The sequence below is a fragment of the Eptesicus fuscus genome, chromosome 10 (assembly GCF_027574615.1).
Source record: "Eptesicus fuscus isolate TK198812 chromosome 10, DD_ASM_mEF_20220401, whole genome shotgun sequence".
Lineage (NCBI taxonomy): Eukaryota > Metazoa > Chordata > Mammalia > Chiroptera > Vespertilionidae > Eptesicus > Eptesicus fuscus.
This window is the reverse complement of record NC_072482.1, coordinates 25144360-25161674: the sequence shown is the minus strand read 5'-3', so window position 1 is coordinate 25161674 and position 17315 is coordinate 25144360. Positions and strand designations below refer to the sequence as shown.

At 37.5% G+C, this 17315-nt stretch overlaps 1 protein-coding gene across 1 annotated transcript in view; it reads right to left on the bottom strand.

Moving 5' to 3' along the window:
* PRIM2 (DNA primase subunit 2) overlaps positions 1–17315 on the bottom strand; it is a 291718-nt gene that overhangs the window by 86349 nt on the left and 188054 nt on the right. The window contains exons 9-10 of the mRNA XM_008138463.3: positions 13469–13541; positions 8791–8976 (exon numbers count right to left, since the gene is read on the bottom strand). Of these exons, the coding sequence (XP_008136685.2) occupies positions 8791–8976; positions 13469–13541 (259 nt within the window). The remainder of the gene's footprint in view (positions 1–8790; positions 8977–13468; positions 13542–17315) is intronic.

The window sequence follows — 17315 nt, the reverse complement described above, 5'->3', positions numbered from 1 at the left end:
GAAACAAAGATTTCTTTTCTTATACTGAAAGCCACTTTTTAAAGCTTGAGCAGAATTTACCTCATATTCAGCAAACATTTAAGAGTTGTCAGGGCTTGTGCTAAGCCCTTGAGACCCAAAGTGACAAAATCATAGTCCCTGCATTCAAGTGGTTCAAAATCCAGTCCTAAGACACACATGCAACAAAGATACTACAATTTTTAAAAATATATTTTTATTGATTTCAGAGAGGAAAGGAGAGGAAGAGAGAGACAGAAACATCAATGATGAGAGAGAATCATTGATCGGCTGCCTCCTGCACACCCCGCACTGGGGATGGAGCCCGCAACCCAGGCATGTGCCCCTGACCGGAATCAAACCTGGGACCCTTCAGTCCGCAGGCCGACACTCTATCCACTGAGCCAAACCAGCTAGGGCACAAAGATACTACAATTTGATAACAGTTATAGAAGCCCTATCCTCTGCTATGAAAACCTTTTCTATACCACAACCCCTTTGGCAAGCCCATGATGTGAAATCCCTTCCAATTTATAAAATCAATAGTTTCTGTTGCAAAGTTCAGGTCCTACTAAAATGCTTGATTTAATTCAGTTTCAAGTTCACTATAAATGGAATAACACCACATTAACAAACAGTTATATAGAACTGATTTATGGAAAGGCGTTTGGGAAAAATAGACCAAATTTTCTGATGTTTCCATGAATTTATATCTATGGGGACTTATTCTTTAGTTCACACAATAAATAATTAAATGAGTACCTGCTATGATTCAGGCACTATTCCAGGTGCCTAAACATGCAGCAATGAACAAGACACCTGCTCTTATATAATTTTTATTCTAATTGTAGGATATAGGTGATAAATGAACAATAAATATGAGGTAGTGACAGGTGCCCAAAATTCTAAGAGCATAATCTGGTAGCAAGTAACTGGAAGCTATCAGGTGGCACTTCTCTCTATTATTACCACCACTTACTGGAGTGTGTACGCTAGTCTACAAGTCGTTTCAAAAGAAAAGAAAAATAACCCAAACTAACAACACTGAGTAAGCCTTTTACAGACAGATGGCTACTCCTTACATACCTAGAGGGACTGAGTTAGTATATCGAATTCCTAATGAAAGATAACTAACGGTGAGCATCAGATCCTTAAGCTGCTTTCACAACCACATTATTACTGTTCAAAAATGGTTGTAAGAGAAAATAAGAATGTGTAGACTATAATACAAAAGCTGCTTAACCTTAATAAGAAGTATCTAGGGACATGCTCCTTTAATATTAATACTCTGGGTGACAGTTACAAAAGCTAATCATACAGTGTTAGATTATTTTACAATATGGACAACTAATTCCCCTCCAACTGAAAGCATAACCTGAGATAGAAAAGTATTCCAAGTATTAAAAAAAAAAAAAAAAAAAAAAACAGCCAGATAAATCCCTGCAATAAACAGAAGCAAAGGGAAGATGGGAGAAAGAGCCAGACACTAATTAGGCAAACGATTCATGGAGAACGGAACTTAATTTTTAGAAAGGAGGCAGGGAAAAGGGATATTTCGTTCTAGACAATGTAACCAGGGAAGGTGGCAGTGACAAGTTAAAGCTAAAAAGTGCTGAAGTACTAATCCTTTCTCTGTTGCTTCAAAAGTAATGGCTAAGCACCCACAATTTTTGCTTAGATGCATAAAGCAAGTTACAATGAGGACATAAGCACAAAAAGAAAGAAATCAGATATATGTCCATTTGGGAAACAATAGTAAAGGAGAATTTCAGTTAAAACAGACTTTATCACCACAACATTTTTCTTGCACTGTCAGGAAATGAGCTATTCGGCAACAGTAACTGTTCCAAATCATTCCTAGGTTTAACACCAAAGTGCTTTAGAGCTCCACAAAAAATGTCTAATATACATCCTCCAAAATCACTCTTTATAAACAGTACTGAAGCCATCTATTTTCTTCGTCTCTTCAGAGTATTTTTAATTGTATGTAGAATTAACAGAAAGGTACAATTATTAAACTGAAGAGAATATTTTAATAAACCAAAAGATACTGTACAATATTTCATTGCAAAATATGTAAGAGATGCAACTGAGAAAAGCATGAACATGTATTTACAAATACAGACTCTAACAATAGAACACTAGACAGGGACCATAAATCATATGTATAATTTATAGTCTTTTTGTCAAAATAATATATTTGCTGTAATCAATAATAAGCTAATGAATATATAGATTGCTATATATTATCTAGAAAGGTACAAATTATTTATTGATTTCCTTTTGCAATAATTTTTGAAGAAAACTTTTACAATGCAAAATAAAAATCCCATTCAAAAAATATTTTCATATGCACAGGTTTAAAAATAACTAAATACTGCCCTGGCCAGTATGGCTCAGTTGATTGGGCATTGTCCCATGCTTCAGGAGGTTGCTGGTTTGATTCCTGGTCAAGGGCACATGCCTAGGTTGTAGGCTTGATCCTGGGTAGATGGCATGCAGAGGCAGCCAATAGATGTTGTGGTCTCACATCTCTCTCTCTCACACACTCTCATCTCTCTCTCTCTCTCTCTCTCTCTCTCTCTCTCTCTCTCCCTTTCTCTCTCTCTCTCTCTCAAAATCAATAAAATATTGTGTGTGTTTTTAAATAACTAAATACATTTATACTTAGGCCATCGCAGATACACCTAAATAAGACGGGTCAGGGAACAGGTATACAAGTCAAAGGCTTGTATTCAGAGCAAGTTTTCCCTCCTCTCACTTTCCTCTTCCCCCTCTCAGTGTACAGAACAAGCCAAGCTAGACTGCTAACTCAACTTCTCTCTTTTTTCACTTCAGAACAACGGTTCATAAAAATTTATCTTCTGTGATGATTAATTCTGTGTTAACTTGACTGGACCAGGAGGGCCTAGTGGTCAGACATTATTCTGGTGTGTCTGTGAGGGTGATTCTGGATGAGAGTGACATCTGAATTGGGAAACTGGTATGACAGATCGCCCTCCCTGGTGGTGGAGGGGACCAAGCCAATCCTTTGAAGATACCAATAGAACAAAAAGGCTGACCCTTCAGTGAGTAACAGGGCACTTCCTCCTGCCCAACTGCCTTATGTTGGGCCATGGGCTCTCCCTGCCCACGGACTCAGGCTCAAGCTCTTCCCGGGTCGCACGTCTCCTGTACCTGAACTGGAAGTACACTAGCGCACTCCTGAGTCCCCAGCATGCTGACTGCAGACCTTGGGACTTGTCAGCCTCCATAATCACAGGAGCCATTCCTTATAATAAATCTCTTTTAATACACACCCATTCTATTGGCTCTGTTCCTCTGGAAAACCCTAATACACCTACCTCCTTAATATATCAAACTCCTAATAAAATATCAAAAAAACATTTTAAAATAATAATACATAATTCCAATGATAAAGCAAGATACACAGCTTGATAAGAATCTAATTTAAAAACCCTCCCGAACCATCATTTCCTAGCATTCATCAAAACTTTAAACCTGTCTACAGTTTTCACCAGGTAATTTTATTACCTGATGAATATATACAAAGGACATAATCAGAACTATAATCAAAGATTTATGTGCTCAGGATATCTGATGCAATACCATTGATGGTAGAGTCAGACACAGCCATATGTCCAATAATAGGGGAATGATTAACCCAATTATATCACTTTCAAAGGATGTGCTGTCATGCAGCTAATCCAAATGATATTTTCAAAAATCACTCAGTAACATTGGGAAATGATAATAGAATGACAGTTTTTAAAAGGTGGGGACATAGTGGTATCTAGCTATCTAGATTACAGAGGAAAGGCTAAAATTTTCACAATAATTATTTCTGAATGGGCAAATGGCAGGTTATATTTTTGTATTTTTCATATTTTCTATAATCAGAATGTTACCTTTAAAATTATATATATATTATATATATATGCATATATATGTATATATTAGAAGTCTAAAAACATTGCCCAAAATTGTGTGTTTTTGTTTGTTTTAATTTTATTGTTTAAAAGAATTACAAATAGTAGTATATATGTCTCCTTTTTTTCCCCATTGACCTTCCCCCGGCCTCCCCTACCCCCCGGCACATGCCCTCCCCCCGCCTCCAGCCCAGTGTCTTGCATCCATTGGTTACGCTTATATGCATGCACACAAGTCCTTTGGTTGATCGCTTACCTCCCCCACAACCCTCCCCAGCCTTCCCGCTGTAATTGACAGTCTGTTCGATGCTTCTCTGCCTCTGTATCTATGTTTTTGTTCATCGGGTTATAATGTTCTTTTGTTCATCAGCTTATAATGAGTGAGATCATGTGGTATTTTTCTTTCACTGACTGGCTTATTTCACTTAGCATAATGATCTCCAGTTCCATCCATGTTGCTGCAAATGGTAAGAATTCCATCTTTTTTATAGCAGCATAGTATTCCATTGTGTAGATGTACCATAGTTTTCTAATCCACTCATCTGCTGATGGGCACTTAGGCTGTTTCCAAATCTTAGCTATTGTAAATTGTGCTATGAACATAGGAGTGCATATATCCTTTCTGATTGGTGTTTCTGTTTCCTTGGGGTATAATGGGTCAAAGTGGTATTACTGGGTCAAATGGCAGTTCCGTTTTTAAATTTTTGAGGAAACGCCATACTGTTCTCCACAGTGGCTGCACCAGTCTGCATTCCCACCAGCAGTGCACAAGGGTTCCTTTTTCTCTACATCCTGGCCAGCACTTGTCATTTGTTGATGATAGCCATTCTGACAGGTGTGAGGTGATACCTCATTGCTGTTTTGATTTGCATCTCTCGGATGATTAGTGTCTAAGCATGTTTTCAAAGTCTCTTGGCTTTCTGAATGTCCTCTTTCAAAAAGTGTCTATTTAGGTCCTTTGCCCATTTTGATTGGATTATCTTCCTTTTGTTAAGTTGTATGAGTTCCCTGTAAATTTGAGGTTAAACCCTTATCGGAGATAAAATTGGCAAATATGTTCTCCCATGCAGTGGGCTTTCTTGTTTTGTTGATGGTTTTTTTGCTGTGCAGCTTTTTATTTTGATGTAGTCCCATTTGTTTATTTTCTCCTTAGTCTCTCTTGCCCGAGGATCTGTGTCTGTAAAGATATTGCTATGACATATGTCTACAATTTTGCTGCCTATGGAGTCTTGTATGATTTTTATGGTGTCCCATCTTACATTCAAGTCCTTTAGCCATTTTGAGTTTGCTTTTGTGTATGGTGTAAGTTGGTGATCTAGTTTCATTTTTTTGCATGTATCTGACCAAATTTCCCAGCACCATTTATTAAAGAGACTGTTTTGACTCCATTGTATGCTCTTGCCTCCTTTGTCAAATATTGAGTATAATGGCTTGGGTTAATTTCTGGGTTCTCTATTCCGTTCCATTGGTCTATATGTCTGTTCTTGTGCCAGTACCAGGCAGTTTTGAGAACTGTGGCTTTGTAATACAGCTTGATGTCTGGTATTGTGATCCCTCTAACTTCGTTCTTCTTTCTCAGGATAGCTGTGGCTATTTGGGGTCTTTTTTTATTCCAGATGAATTTTTGGAGATTTTGTTCTAGATCTTTGAAATATGCCATTGGTATTTCAATAGGTATTGCATTGAATCTATAGATTGCTTTGGGTAGTATAAACATTTTAATGATGTTGATTCTACCAACCCATGAACATGGTATGTTCTTCTATTTGTTTATGTGTTCCTCTATCTCTTTTTTCAATGTCATATAGTTTTCCAAGTACAGGTCTTTTATGTCCTTAGTTAGTTTATTCCTAGGTATCTTAATTTTTTTGGTGCAATGGTAAATGGGATTTTTTTCATTTCTCTTTCTGTGAGTTCATTATTGTTCAAAAAAGCCATAGATTTCTGGGTGCCAATTATGTCACTTTCAAAGGATGTGCTGTCATGCAGCTAATCCAAATGATATTTTCAAAAATCACTCAGCAACATGGGGAAATGATAATAGAATGTCAGTTTTTAAAAGGTGGGGACATAGTGGTATCTAACTACCTAGATTACAGAGGAAAGGCTAAAATTTTCACAATAATTATTTCTGAATGGGCAAATGGCAGGTCATTTTTTTTGGGTATTTTTCGTATTTTCTATAATCAGAATGTTATCTTTAAAATTATATATATATATTACAAGTCTACAAACATTGTTCAAAATTGTGTTTAAAGAAGACCCTATTAAATGATAAATTAAGAATTTGTCAATGGAAGCAGTTTTTAAAACAAATCTGTAAAAATTATAAGAGCTTTTCAGATGTTATAAAAGAATCTTGAACTTTAAAGATATATAAAGCGAGGGACATGTTATGGACTGAAATTCACATGTTGAAGCCCTAACTCACCAAGTGACTGCATTTGGAGATAGGGCATTTAAAGAGGTCCTGAAGGCGAAGTAGGATGGTAAGGGTGAACTCCATTCCCTTATGACTGTGTCCTTATAAGAGGAAAAGACATCAGGGAAGTGAAAGCAGAGAGAAGGTCAAGTGACGACACAGCGAAGAGGGTGGCTGATGGAAGCTGGGGAGAGAGGCGTAAGGAGAAAACAAATGTGCCCACACCTTGACCTTGGACTTTCAGCCTCCAGAACTGGAGAAAATACATTCTGGTTGTTTAAAGCACCCATCTATGCTGTATTAGCTCTAGGAGACTAATATAAGACATAATAAAGTGTTATAAAATGTACTTGGTAAACATTCTTGGCTTTTTAATTTATCTTTGCTGGGAAGAAGAAAACTCAGAAATAAACAGTAAAAAAAATTTTACTTCATACCAGTGTCATGGCTCTGAAGGGATAAAAAAACCCAACATATTTCCAAAATAAAATGTTATTAGCTAGCACTATTAAATAAGGAATAGGAGTGGAAATCTGAGTACTATTAATAGACTTAAGAGCAGTTCTTTTTTTTTTTTTTAATCTTTATTGCTGAAAGTTTACATATATTTCCTTTATCTCCCATTGTCCTCTCCAGTCAGAGAAAGGTAAGTATCACATGATCTCACTTAATGTGGAATCTAATAAACAACATAAACTGATGAACAAAAAAAAATGCAGTTTTTTAATGTTTACCTAAAAATGCTCCATAATGTAACTTAGCATAATACAATAGAAAACATTTTAAATAGTTTTCAGCTTGAATGACATGACATGTGCATGTAAGTAATCAGACCTCTAGGAAAACCTGTTAATGTAACAATCTTTCAAATTTCAACTACAGAGACTGGAGAAGAAAAAACAGAGAACTTTTATACACATATCCAAGAAGAAACTGATCACACACCAAAACAAGATACGCTGGTAAATATAAAAACTGAGACACAAAAGTAGGAAATAAAGCAGAATCAAATGTCATCAAAAAACTTGAACTAGGGGTCAGAAATAAAGCGGGAGAGTGGCTCATGGATTTGGGCAAAGCTAGCAACTCGTCGATCGTAAACCCATGCTTCAAACAAGTGACCAAGCTACTGCACACATGGACATCACCCGGTGGCCAATACAGAAATCCAACCGACCATGTGACTGGACGCAGGAGATGGAGAAGCTGTGCTCGCTCTGCCAAACGAGAGCAGGAGCGGGTTGTGGTACTGACCGTGAACGGTTAGTATCCAACGTTAGAGTAAGGCGGAAGAACAGTGCCAAAAGAATCGTAGTGCCAAAATAGAACGTATAACGTTCCTGATGGTTTTAAAGTCCACATAAAAGCAGATTTGCACTGTTGAACTTAATTGACCAAGAACCAGAGGAACTGAACCTAGAATTATTATGGAGGAAGAATGCAAAAAAAAAAAAAAAGAAAGAAAATCCAGAAGTAAAAAGGAAAGACAAATTGAGATGGATGACAGAAGAAACACTAAAAATTGTTAGAAGCAGACCAGAGGCAAAAGTAAAAGGCGACAAAGCCAAGGTTAGAATCCTGAACTCACTTTTTAAACAATGATCATGTAGAAATAAAGAGAATTATAATTACAATGTCAATATAAGGAGAGAGAAGAGAACAATGACAATGGAAAACCAGAAATTGCTACCAGAAGATTCAAGAAATGCAAGCAGACACGGAAGCACATCATCTGACCAGGAGAAAGTGAAGGGAAGGTGGAAACAATACGCTGAAAATCTATATAGAACAGACAAAGGGGTGGCAGGCACCTTTGAAGAAGATTCCTAGGAGGATGAATCTGTAATTCTAGAAAGTGAAGTAAAAGCTGCCTTCAAAGTATTGGGAAGAAATAAACCACGAGGGGTGGCTGGGATAGCAACAGAATTATTTCAACCCACAGACACTGAATCTGTCTGTTACACTCCTAACAAGAATATGTCAACAAATATGAAAAACAAAACAAGGACTTAAAGACTGGCTGTTAAGGACAGGACACTGTGGACATCACTCATTCGCAGGGTGGCCAGAAATCAGAGCTGACTCAGCTGCACGCACACACACGTACATTTGTATATTACATGTACATATACATTCCTACAGAAATATAACTCAGAGGGAAATTTCCATCTTATCACAACTGCTGCCAGTATACCCAGAGAGAAGACTCTTCGTTTAAGCATTAGTTTACACCTGGCCCTGCTGTTTCAATCTTCCCCTTGGAATTAACTCTCCCAATTTTTTGTTTAGTATCTATTACATTAGTACATGAGTTTCTTTTTATCTAAAAGAAACTGTAGACATGTTTATCTTTTAGAATTGGCAACTACATTTCAGGGGCATATTGAAAATCAGACCTTTTAGTTTCAAACAAAAGTTACTGCTCTGATTTTTCAAAATTACCTTGTCTGGATCCATCTTTCCTCTGATAAATTCTTGCTTCCAGAACTGCAGTGCCTGCTCCAGCGTTAAACCAATGCCCTTCAGGAAGAGGCCATACTGCATCCGGCCCCCGTGACGGAGATGGTGACTGTCCCGCAAAGCTTTGTGTAACTGACGCATGCACGGTGGGAAGGATTTGGTACAAAGCTACAAGAGAAAAAGAGTTTTTGGTTATATGAAAGATTTACCAAGTCACTCACAATATTTGTTGCAAATTCAACCTAATTAGCAAATTCGGTCTGATTGGTATAAAAACAAAAATTATAAGGATTACTATCTTACTGAGATTACAGATGAACTTTCTTATTAATATTTCATATTGATTACATGTTGAAATTACAAATATTTTGCTTTGGGGTAAATAAAATATATTATAAAAATTATATCATCTATTTATTTAAAAATGTTTTTAATTAATGTTTTCTTTTGAGAAACTATAGATTCACAAGCAGTTGTAAGAAATAATACAAAGAGATATCAGATGACTAGTTTCCCCCAGAGGTAATAGCTTGCAAAACTAGAGTATATTATCTCATCCAAGATGCTGACATTTTAATAACCCACCAGTCTTAAGATTTCCTCAGTTGCACTTATGTACACATTTCTGTAGTTTCTGTAGCTTTACGTAATTTTATCACATGCAGGTTCCTGCATCCACCATCACAGTCAAGATGCAAAACAGTTCTATCACCACAAGGATCCTTGGTGCTTCCCTTTTATAACCACCCCACCTACCTTCTGCACCCTCTCCATCCCCTCACCATGGGCAACTATGAATCTGTTCTCTAGCCCTATGCTAGGTGTGTTATATAAACAGAACCAGATAGTATGTAATGTTTTGGGATTAGGTATTTTTTATTCAGCATAATTCCCACAAAATTCATCTTAATTGTCACAGATATCAGTAGCTCATTCCTTTTTTATTGCTGAGTAATATTCCACGGTATGGATGAACCACAATTTGTTTAACCATTCACTTGGGCTATTTCATACTGTTTGGGGCTATTTCAAATAAAATGAATGTACAGGTTTTGGTGTGAACATAAGATTTCATTTCCCTGGGATAAATGTTCAAAAGTACAGTGGCTGAATCACAGATGAACTTTTAAAATAACCCAAATACAAAGTAGCACACAAAAATAAGAGAAATGGGTCTCAAAAGAAATCCTAAAAAAAAAAAAAAAAAAAAAAAATGTGTTAAAGAAATCAACAGTTAAAAGAAGAAAATTATAAGTCTTTCCTTTGGTGTCGAGCATAAACTATCATTGCCCACTTTCAATTCAACTTTTTTCATTTATGGTCTTAAATGCATTCTCTCTGACTTCCTCAAATAGCCTCCTCTCAAGACAAATTCTCACCCCCTCACGTATTCCTTGGCAAGCTCAACTTTACCTGTAAACAGGAGCAGGACTCACTAAGCTTGAGGTTGCTGCTCCCTCTAGTGGCCACCAGTTTCTTCATCCTTTCATAGTAACAACTGAATTTTCCATCCCTGGTTCAGTCAGGTCTCTCTCTATCCTCCCTTGGCAGCACTACTGGAAAGATCTCTATGTTCCTTCATACTATTACAAAATTACTTTTCTTAACTATTGTTCTAGTTCAAAAACATCAATGAATATTCAACATCCTTAGTTCGAACATGCAAGATTCCCTCAATGTCTATAATGAACTACTTTTCAATTATATGTCACACAAAAAATACTTATTGGATGTTTTAGGTAACAAGAAGGTGAATAAACATAAATTTCCCTGTAATTCACTTAAAAAAAGGAAGCAGTCACTATTACATTCCATGTTATATATGTTAAACCCATATAACAAATTACATAATGAGGACTCCAACAAGGGCATAAATCAAGTGCCATGGAAGCACTGTGACAGGGAGGGGCAAGAAGGCCCAGTCTGATACTGTACCATCACGAACACTTTGCTCCCGCTAGCTGTGTTATCCCATGATCACAAGTCATGTTTTGTACCTTCTCACTTTTCTCACTCCACCAGCCCTGTCTGGGATAGTCTTGGCACTCCCCATGCTATCTAGCCAAAACCAAGCCATTTGGCAAGACCCAGTACAACTTCAACAGCTTGTGGCACAACTCCTTGATGACTTATTTAACCACCAAATATCTATTGAATACTACTATGTGTACAGTCCTGGGCAACCAGCAATGAACCAAACACCCTATCATTAAAGAAGCTATAGTCTAAATGGGAGGAGATAAGCAATAAACAGACATAATTAAAATAAAATAAAAAGATAATGTCTGATTCCAAAAGCGCTGGAAATAAAGTAGAATAATGGGGTCAAATGTAAATGGGAGAGGAGTATTTCAACTTGAGTGGCCAGAGAAGCCCCTCTGAGGAGATGGCACTGCAGCTAAGACATACAGCGTAAGTAGGATTCCAGTCCAATAAAGGTCCAAGAATACTGTTCCAGTGAAGGACACGCAAGCAAAGGTCCTGAGAAGGAATGATCTTGGTTGCTCAAGAAAGAGCAAGGAGGTCCCTATGGCCAGAGCACAGTGAGTGAGCCAGAATGGAGACGACGAAATTGAAATGATAAGTACATATGGCTTTACAGGCCATAATCATGAGTTCGGATTTTAGTCTAAATGTGGTGAAACCCAACAGAGGGTTGTGACCAGAAGACTGACATGACCTGATAAACATAGAGAACTCTGGCTGTTATGTAGTAAACAGAATGTACAGAGGCAGGAAGGATGTTTAAGAGATTTTGGCAGTAATCCAAAAATGGAAATGGAAAAGCAGAGAAATGATTGTGGATATTGAGCAGGCAAGGGATTATAAGGCCAGGGTATGGGGTGAATTATCAACAAGGGTGTTGTGGAGGCCAAGAACAGTTAAGTAACAAGGTGGTACAATAGGATCACAAGGGCTTGACAGGAGTTGGAGTTCTGACAATGGAGGCAGAGAAACAGTTTGGAAGAGGTGATGTGGACCAAGGAAGACACATCCCATAACCTAACAGAGGGCGCGGGAGAAAAAAGCAGCTTCTACTTGAAAGAGGCTAGAGGACCAATGGTGTCATTGAGGGAGCCAGATTTCAGTTAGAAATCAAAAGGAAACATTTAGAAAAGACATGGAGAACACCGCGGGCTGTGCTAAAGACCCGAGTTAGGAAGAGATCCAGATAAGGGTATATCTATCACCCAGCACAGGATCTGTCACAGACCCACGGACAGAAATGACCATCACAGCGCTTAATGTAATTTATCATGATATTGCTTATTATTTACTACTAGAGGCCCAGTGCACAAAATTTGTGCACAGGTAGGATAACTAGGACTGGCCGGTGATTAGGGCCAATCGGGGCCTTCTGGCTGCCGACCAGGGCCCTCCTTCATTCCGTGCTGCCCCATGGTGGTCAGCGCACATCATAGCAAGTGGTCGAACTCCCAAGGGGACAATTTGCATATTAGCCTTTTATTATATAGGATGTTGTCTACCTCCCTCAAGTAAGGTCAATGAAGGGAGAGGTTCTTCTTGTTTTATTCACCTCTGTATCCACATCACAGTGGCTGGTATCTAACTGATGGGCTCAATATATACTCACTAAATGAATTAATGACTATATTTCTGTATCTTCCTACAGTATCCAACCAATTTCACATTTGCTTGAATGAATATTATAGAATTATAAATAGAATGAACTTCTAACCATTCACATAACATAAACACAATCATTTGGCAGGAGGAAGTGTTAGAGATTTCAAATCAACTGTATAAGGTGGGCAATTCTATTGTTATGTCTAGACATATTAACCGCCAGTGTTGATCATAATTTATGGCTGGTTTATTTTTCATTTTTTGGATAAAGTAGAAAATCAATTATGTGTTAAAGAGAAATCCTATAGACTATAGTAAAGTATGCTACTCTTTCATTCTACAATGGAACCACAAAGTGGAGTTGTAATGAGCTGGCCAGTAATCTAGTGGCAACCCAAGGATGGGAGCCGTTTATAGAAAAAATTTCATCCTCCCAAAATTCATGGTAAAGTCTTAACCCCCAGTACCTCAGAATGTGACTGTATTTGGATATGGGGCCTTTAAAAAGGTAAAGTTAAATGAGATCATGGGTGTGGGGCCTGGTCCAATTCCTAAGAAGAAGAAGACAGCAGGGATGGGTAGACAGTGAAAAGACTATGTGGGAACACAGTGAGAAGAGCCCCACAAGAAATCAAATGTGCTAACACCTTGATCTTGAAATTCTAGCCTCCAAAACTAGGAGAAAATAAATTTCTGTTGTTTGATGCACCCAGTCTGTGTTATTTTGTTACAGAAGCCTAGCAAACAGATACATTTAGTATTTTCCATTTCTTCTTTTCTAAATGTACATGTTATTTAAATATAAATACACGAACACCACTTAGCTATAAAAGAATTCCCCATTATACTAATTAATTAAATCCTGTTTTCATCAGAATACAAACAATTTCCTGATTAATTTTGGTATTTTTATGATTTAAAAAATTCTTTTTATAGCAAATAGGATTTCTTTAAAATGATTGGCAGACAAAGGAATAATATTCTCTCCCAGTATTCCGACCCCAAAATAATCTTTGGTTGAAGAAAACCTGTGCTTCCTCCATTGACAAAGATCTAAATTTAAAATGCTTACCGAGTCAATCTGATCCAAAGAAATCTTCCCAGCACTGCCCAGTGTACTGTAATCTTGACCAGTGTAGGAATGACTGAAGAGAAAAAGAAAAATTATTAAGATAAGATTTGTAAGACATTTTAGATCCCATCAAAGGGAGTTTTTTATGCTGATGTTAAGTCAGAATGAGAAAACATTTTATACATAAATCTTAGCAAAAACATAGCTAAGTGTTTTAAAGGCATTTAGTAGAATCCATTTAAGTAGTAACTTCCCTAAAACAGTACAAAACTATAGTGACAGTCTGGCATGCCACTTCCATTCTTAGAAACATAATGCAAATTGTTAAAGTTCAAACCTCGACTGCTGATCCTTAATTAACAGCAGTCAGCACAGCAAAGGAGAAACTGGAGCTTAAATCAGGACTGTGCACTAGTAAGTCCCTCAGCCAGTTCCTTACACACTCTGTATCCCTGGCTCCTTATCTGTCGAATGGAGATAATAATGCCTGCTTTGCAGTGTTGATAGGCAGTCTGAATCAAAATAACTTTCCATCAAGTACCACATAGGGAATACAGTCAGTAACATTGTAGTAATTATGTATGGTATCAGATGGGTACTAGACTTATCGGGGTGATCGCTTCATGAGGTATGTAAATGTCTAATCACTATGTGTATAACATAATATTGTTATGTCAACTGTAATTGAAAAATAAAAAATATATATTTAAAAAGACCTGACCTATAGTAATCACTGTTTACTAAAATAAATAACATCTATATGGCATTTTAGATGTGCAGAGTTCTTATCTATATCCTGTAAATAACATCCTCACAGCCCTGACAGAGCATTTTTATTTTACATTTGACAAATGAGGAAATGGAAGCTCAGAGGAGTTAGAAACTTGTTAGATCAGAAAGGAAGCCCACAGTGCAGTAAGGAACTCAAACCTTTTGACTCCCGATTCTTTGCCTCTTCACATACCATAACAAGTTTCCCTGTAATATTATTCATAAATTAGGATTTTTAACTTGGTATGTATATACTTTTGTAAATTTTGATGTCCTTACATAGCATCACACCCATGCCTAACTCCATAAACAGTGACTCTGAAGCAGACATTCAGACACTGACACAGTGAAAACCAGCTGCTGGCTTACACAGAAAACCGCAATCAAACCATGATCTATGCAGACTCCACAGCTAAGGGGAAACCTGGAATAAAGCATCATTGTGACCTCCACATTCTACCAGGTCAGTAAAGATTCTTGCTGCGGAACAGTATAAATATACACACTCAAGAGGCTCTGTAGAAAGGCTGTTGTTCCTACAATCAATCAATTGTATTGACTAAACAATGGGAATGAATGATGAAGCAAAACTACAGTACTACTGGGGATGCTGTAGCCACTGGCTAGGAGACTATTAGGAGTGTAGATTTCCCCTCCCGATCGTCCTCCTTCCATGTGCTAAGAATGGCCTGAAAATTACAGAGAGCAAGATGAGTGGAATGTCAAGGAGGGATATAGAATAATCCCTTACCTGAAATGCACCTTCTTGCCTCTGGTATATTTATCTCTTTAGTAGTAAGTTTCTGATAATGTATCATTAAATTATAACCATTCCTTTAATCACAGTGGTTCCATGGCATACAAAATTCATGCTTAGTTAAACCAAAAGTTGCCATTTAATTTATTGGGGTGACATTGGTCAACATGAACATACAGGTTTCAGGTGTGGGTTTCTGTGTTACAAGATCTGTATATTGCACTGTGTGCCCACCACCCAATGTCAAATCTCCTCTCACCATATATTAGGACCCCCTTTAGTATAGAGCAAAACCAGATAATTGTGTCAATGAAATCCCAAAAATAAAAATGTGTTTCAGTTTCCAATATATCTCACAGTGGAGCAAAGAGGCAGCATGGCCACTGGAAACAGCAGTGGGCTCGGTGTCCGAAGACCTGCCCCGGTTTTTGTTTTCTAAGTCCCGAGCTGGCAAACCGGGGTGAGTCTCTTGACCGTCCCGATTTGCGCTATCCTCATCTGTAAAATGGCATTAATAATGCCAGGCATGCCCACTGCCAGGAATGCCGGCAAATTAAGTGAAATAATGTATTCAAAGTACTAATTAAAATCAGTAAATCATATTCCAGTACACAGAGCAATGACAGCCTTGACCAATGAGTACAGAGAAAACGGGCTGGAAGGTGGAGGAAGCACAATCCTACAGAGGAGCCCCCACCCAGTTGGGAGGTACAGGGCCGCTCCAATGACCCATATGACCTTCAGCCTCTTAGCCTATAAAGTGATTGTAATCCTCTAACAGGACTGTTCAGATCAACTGATTAAGAAATATAAAAGTCCTCTAAAAATGGTAAAACGATGTATGAACATGACTATAATTATTGAGTAAATAGTGCTAGCGGTTAGCACAAGGAAGCTTCTCTCAGCCCAGATTAATGTAGTATACTAAGTACAAAGAGGAGATATATAAAAAGAACCCAAACATTGGCCTGAATGGTAGTGTAAATGCCTATTCCTCCATACTTTGATAGAATATGCAAAAGGGCTAAATTCCAAGGGGGAAAAGTAAAAAAGAAACAGAATGGTAGCAATGATTAGTGCAAAGACTTTAATGGATATAAATAACTACCAAGAGGATATAAGGAAACTATATAGACATCATATTTCTAAAATTATTATTAATAGACAGGAAAATGGCCATCAGCCAACCCAGTGAGGACAAGCATGGAGCCCCTGGGAGGGAAAATGACAGAAATGAAGATGTTAAGCTTCAGAATTAGAAAACAGACTTCTCCTTTACTTATGACCAGAAGGGATAACTTACGTTTTGGTCAGAAGAGTTGGTACGTCACAACTATTTCATTCATCTTTGAACTAGTTATGGATAGATGAGGCTTAGGTGGGGGAAATTTTTGGATATAACATAGAAAGACAGGTCATGGGAAACATTGTATCCCATACTAAAGAACCATGAAAAAATTTTTCAGGCAAGAAGTCACATAATCAAGTTTACATTTGAGAAAGCAAGCAGAATGGAGGAAAGACTGGAAATGGGAGCGACTGGGCAATAGAAAATCAGTTGGCAGAATACCGCAATACTCCAGACAAGAGAAGGTGAGATCCTAAATAAAGTAGTGCCCACAGATGAAGAAAGGAAAGCAATCAAGGTAGGGGGAGGGGGGGGAAGAGGAACAAGTAATGCTGCCATAAAAGAATAAAAATCCTTAAGAACAATTCACATTAGCTCACGAAAGTGGACCTTTGGCTTTTACTCAGAGGTGCCAAGGGACGTTACTAAGTGAGACTCCTCACAGGTACCCAGGGGGTGAGGCACTTCCTACCACACGCAGAGCTCAGTGTCAGCTTTACATCACTCTGCTCCCGCATGAATGCAGCTGCTACATCAAGGAACTGTCAAAATACAGTCTTATCTTCATGATTTAAAAAAAAAAATCTATTTTATGAATGAGCATTTCTTATATTGGGGAAACATGGAAAGAGTAATTTTTAACAGCAACATCATTTCTACTTGGTTCAAGGGATAGAGAGATAAATACAAATATAGATATATAAACACATGTAAGACCAGCAGAAAATACTGTTTTCTGTCCATTTTAAATAATGTTATTTTGAGAAACATTCATTGTCACTTATGTACAGTTTTTAAAAAAAGAGGGATTCAGGGGATATAAGTTTTCCTGCCTCTAGCCTTTCAAAAAAGAATAAATTGAGATGTATCACAAGTTCCATTTTTTCAATACAGCAGACCAACATATTTTAATGGGCCACAAAAATCCAATTATGTCATTAATCACTATTTTGACAAATATAAAGAGGAAT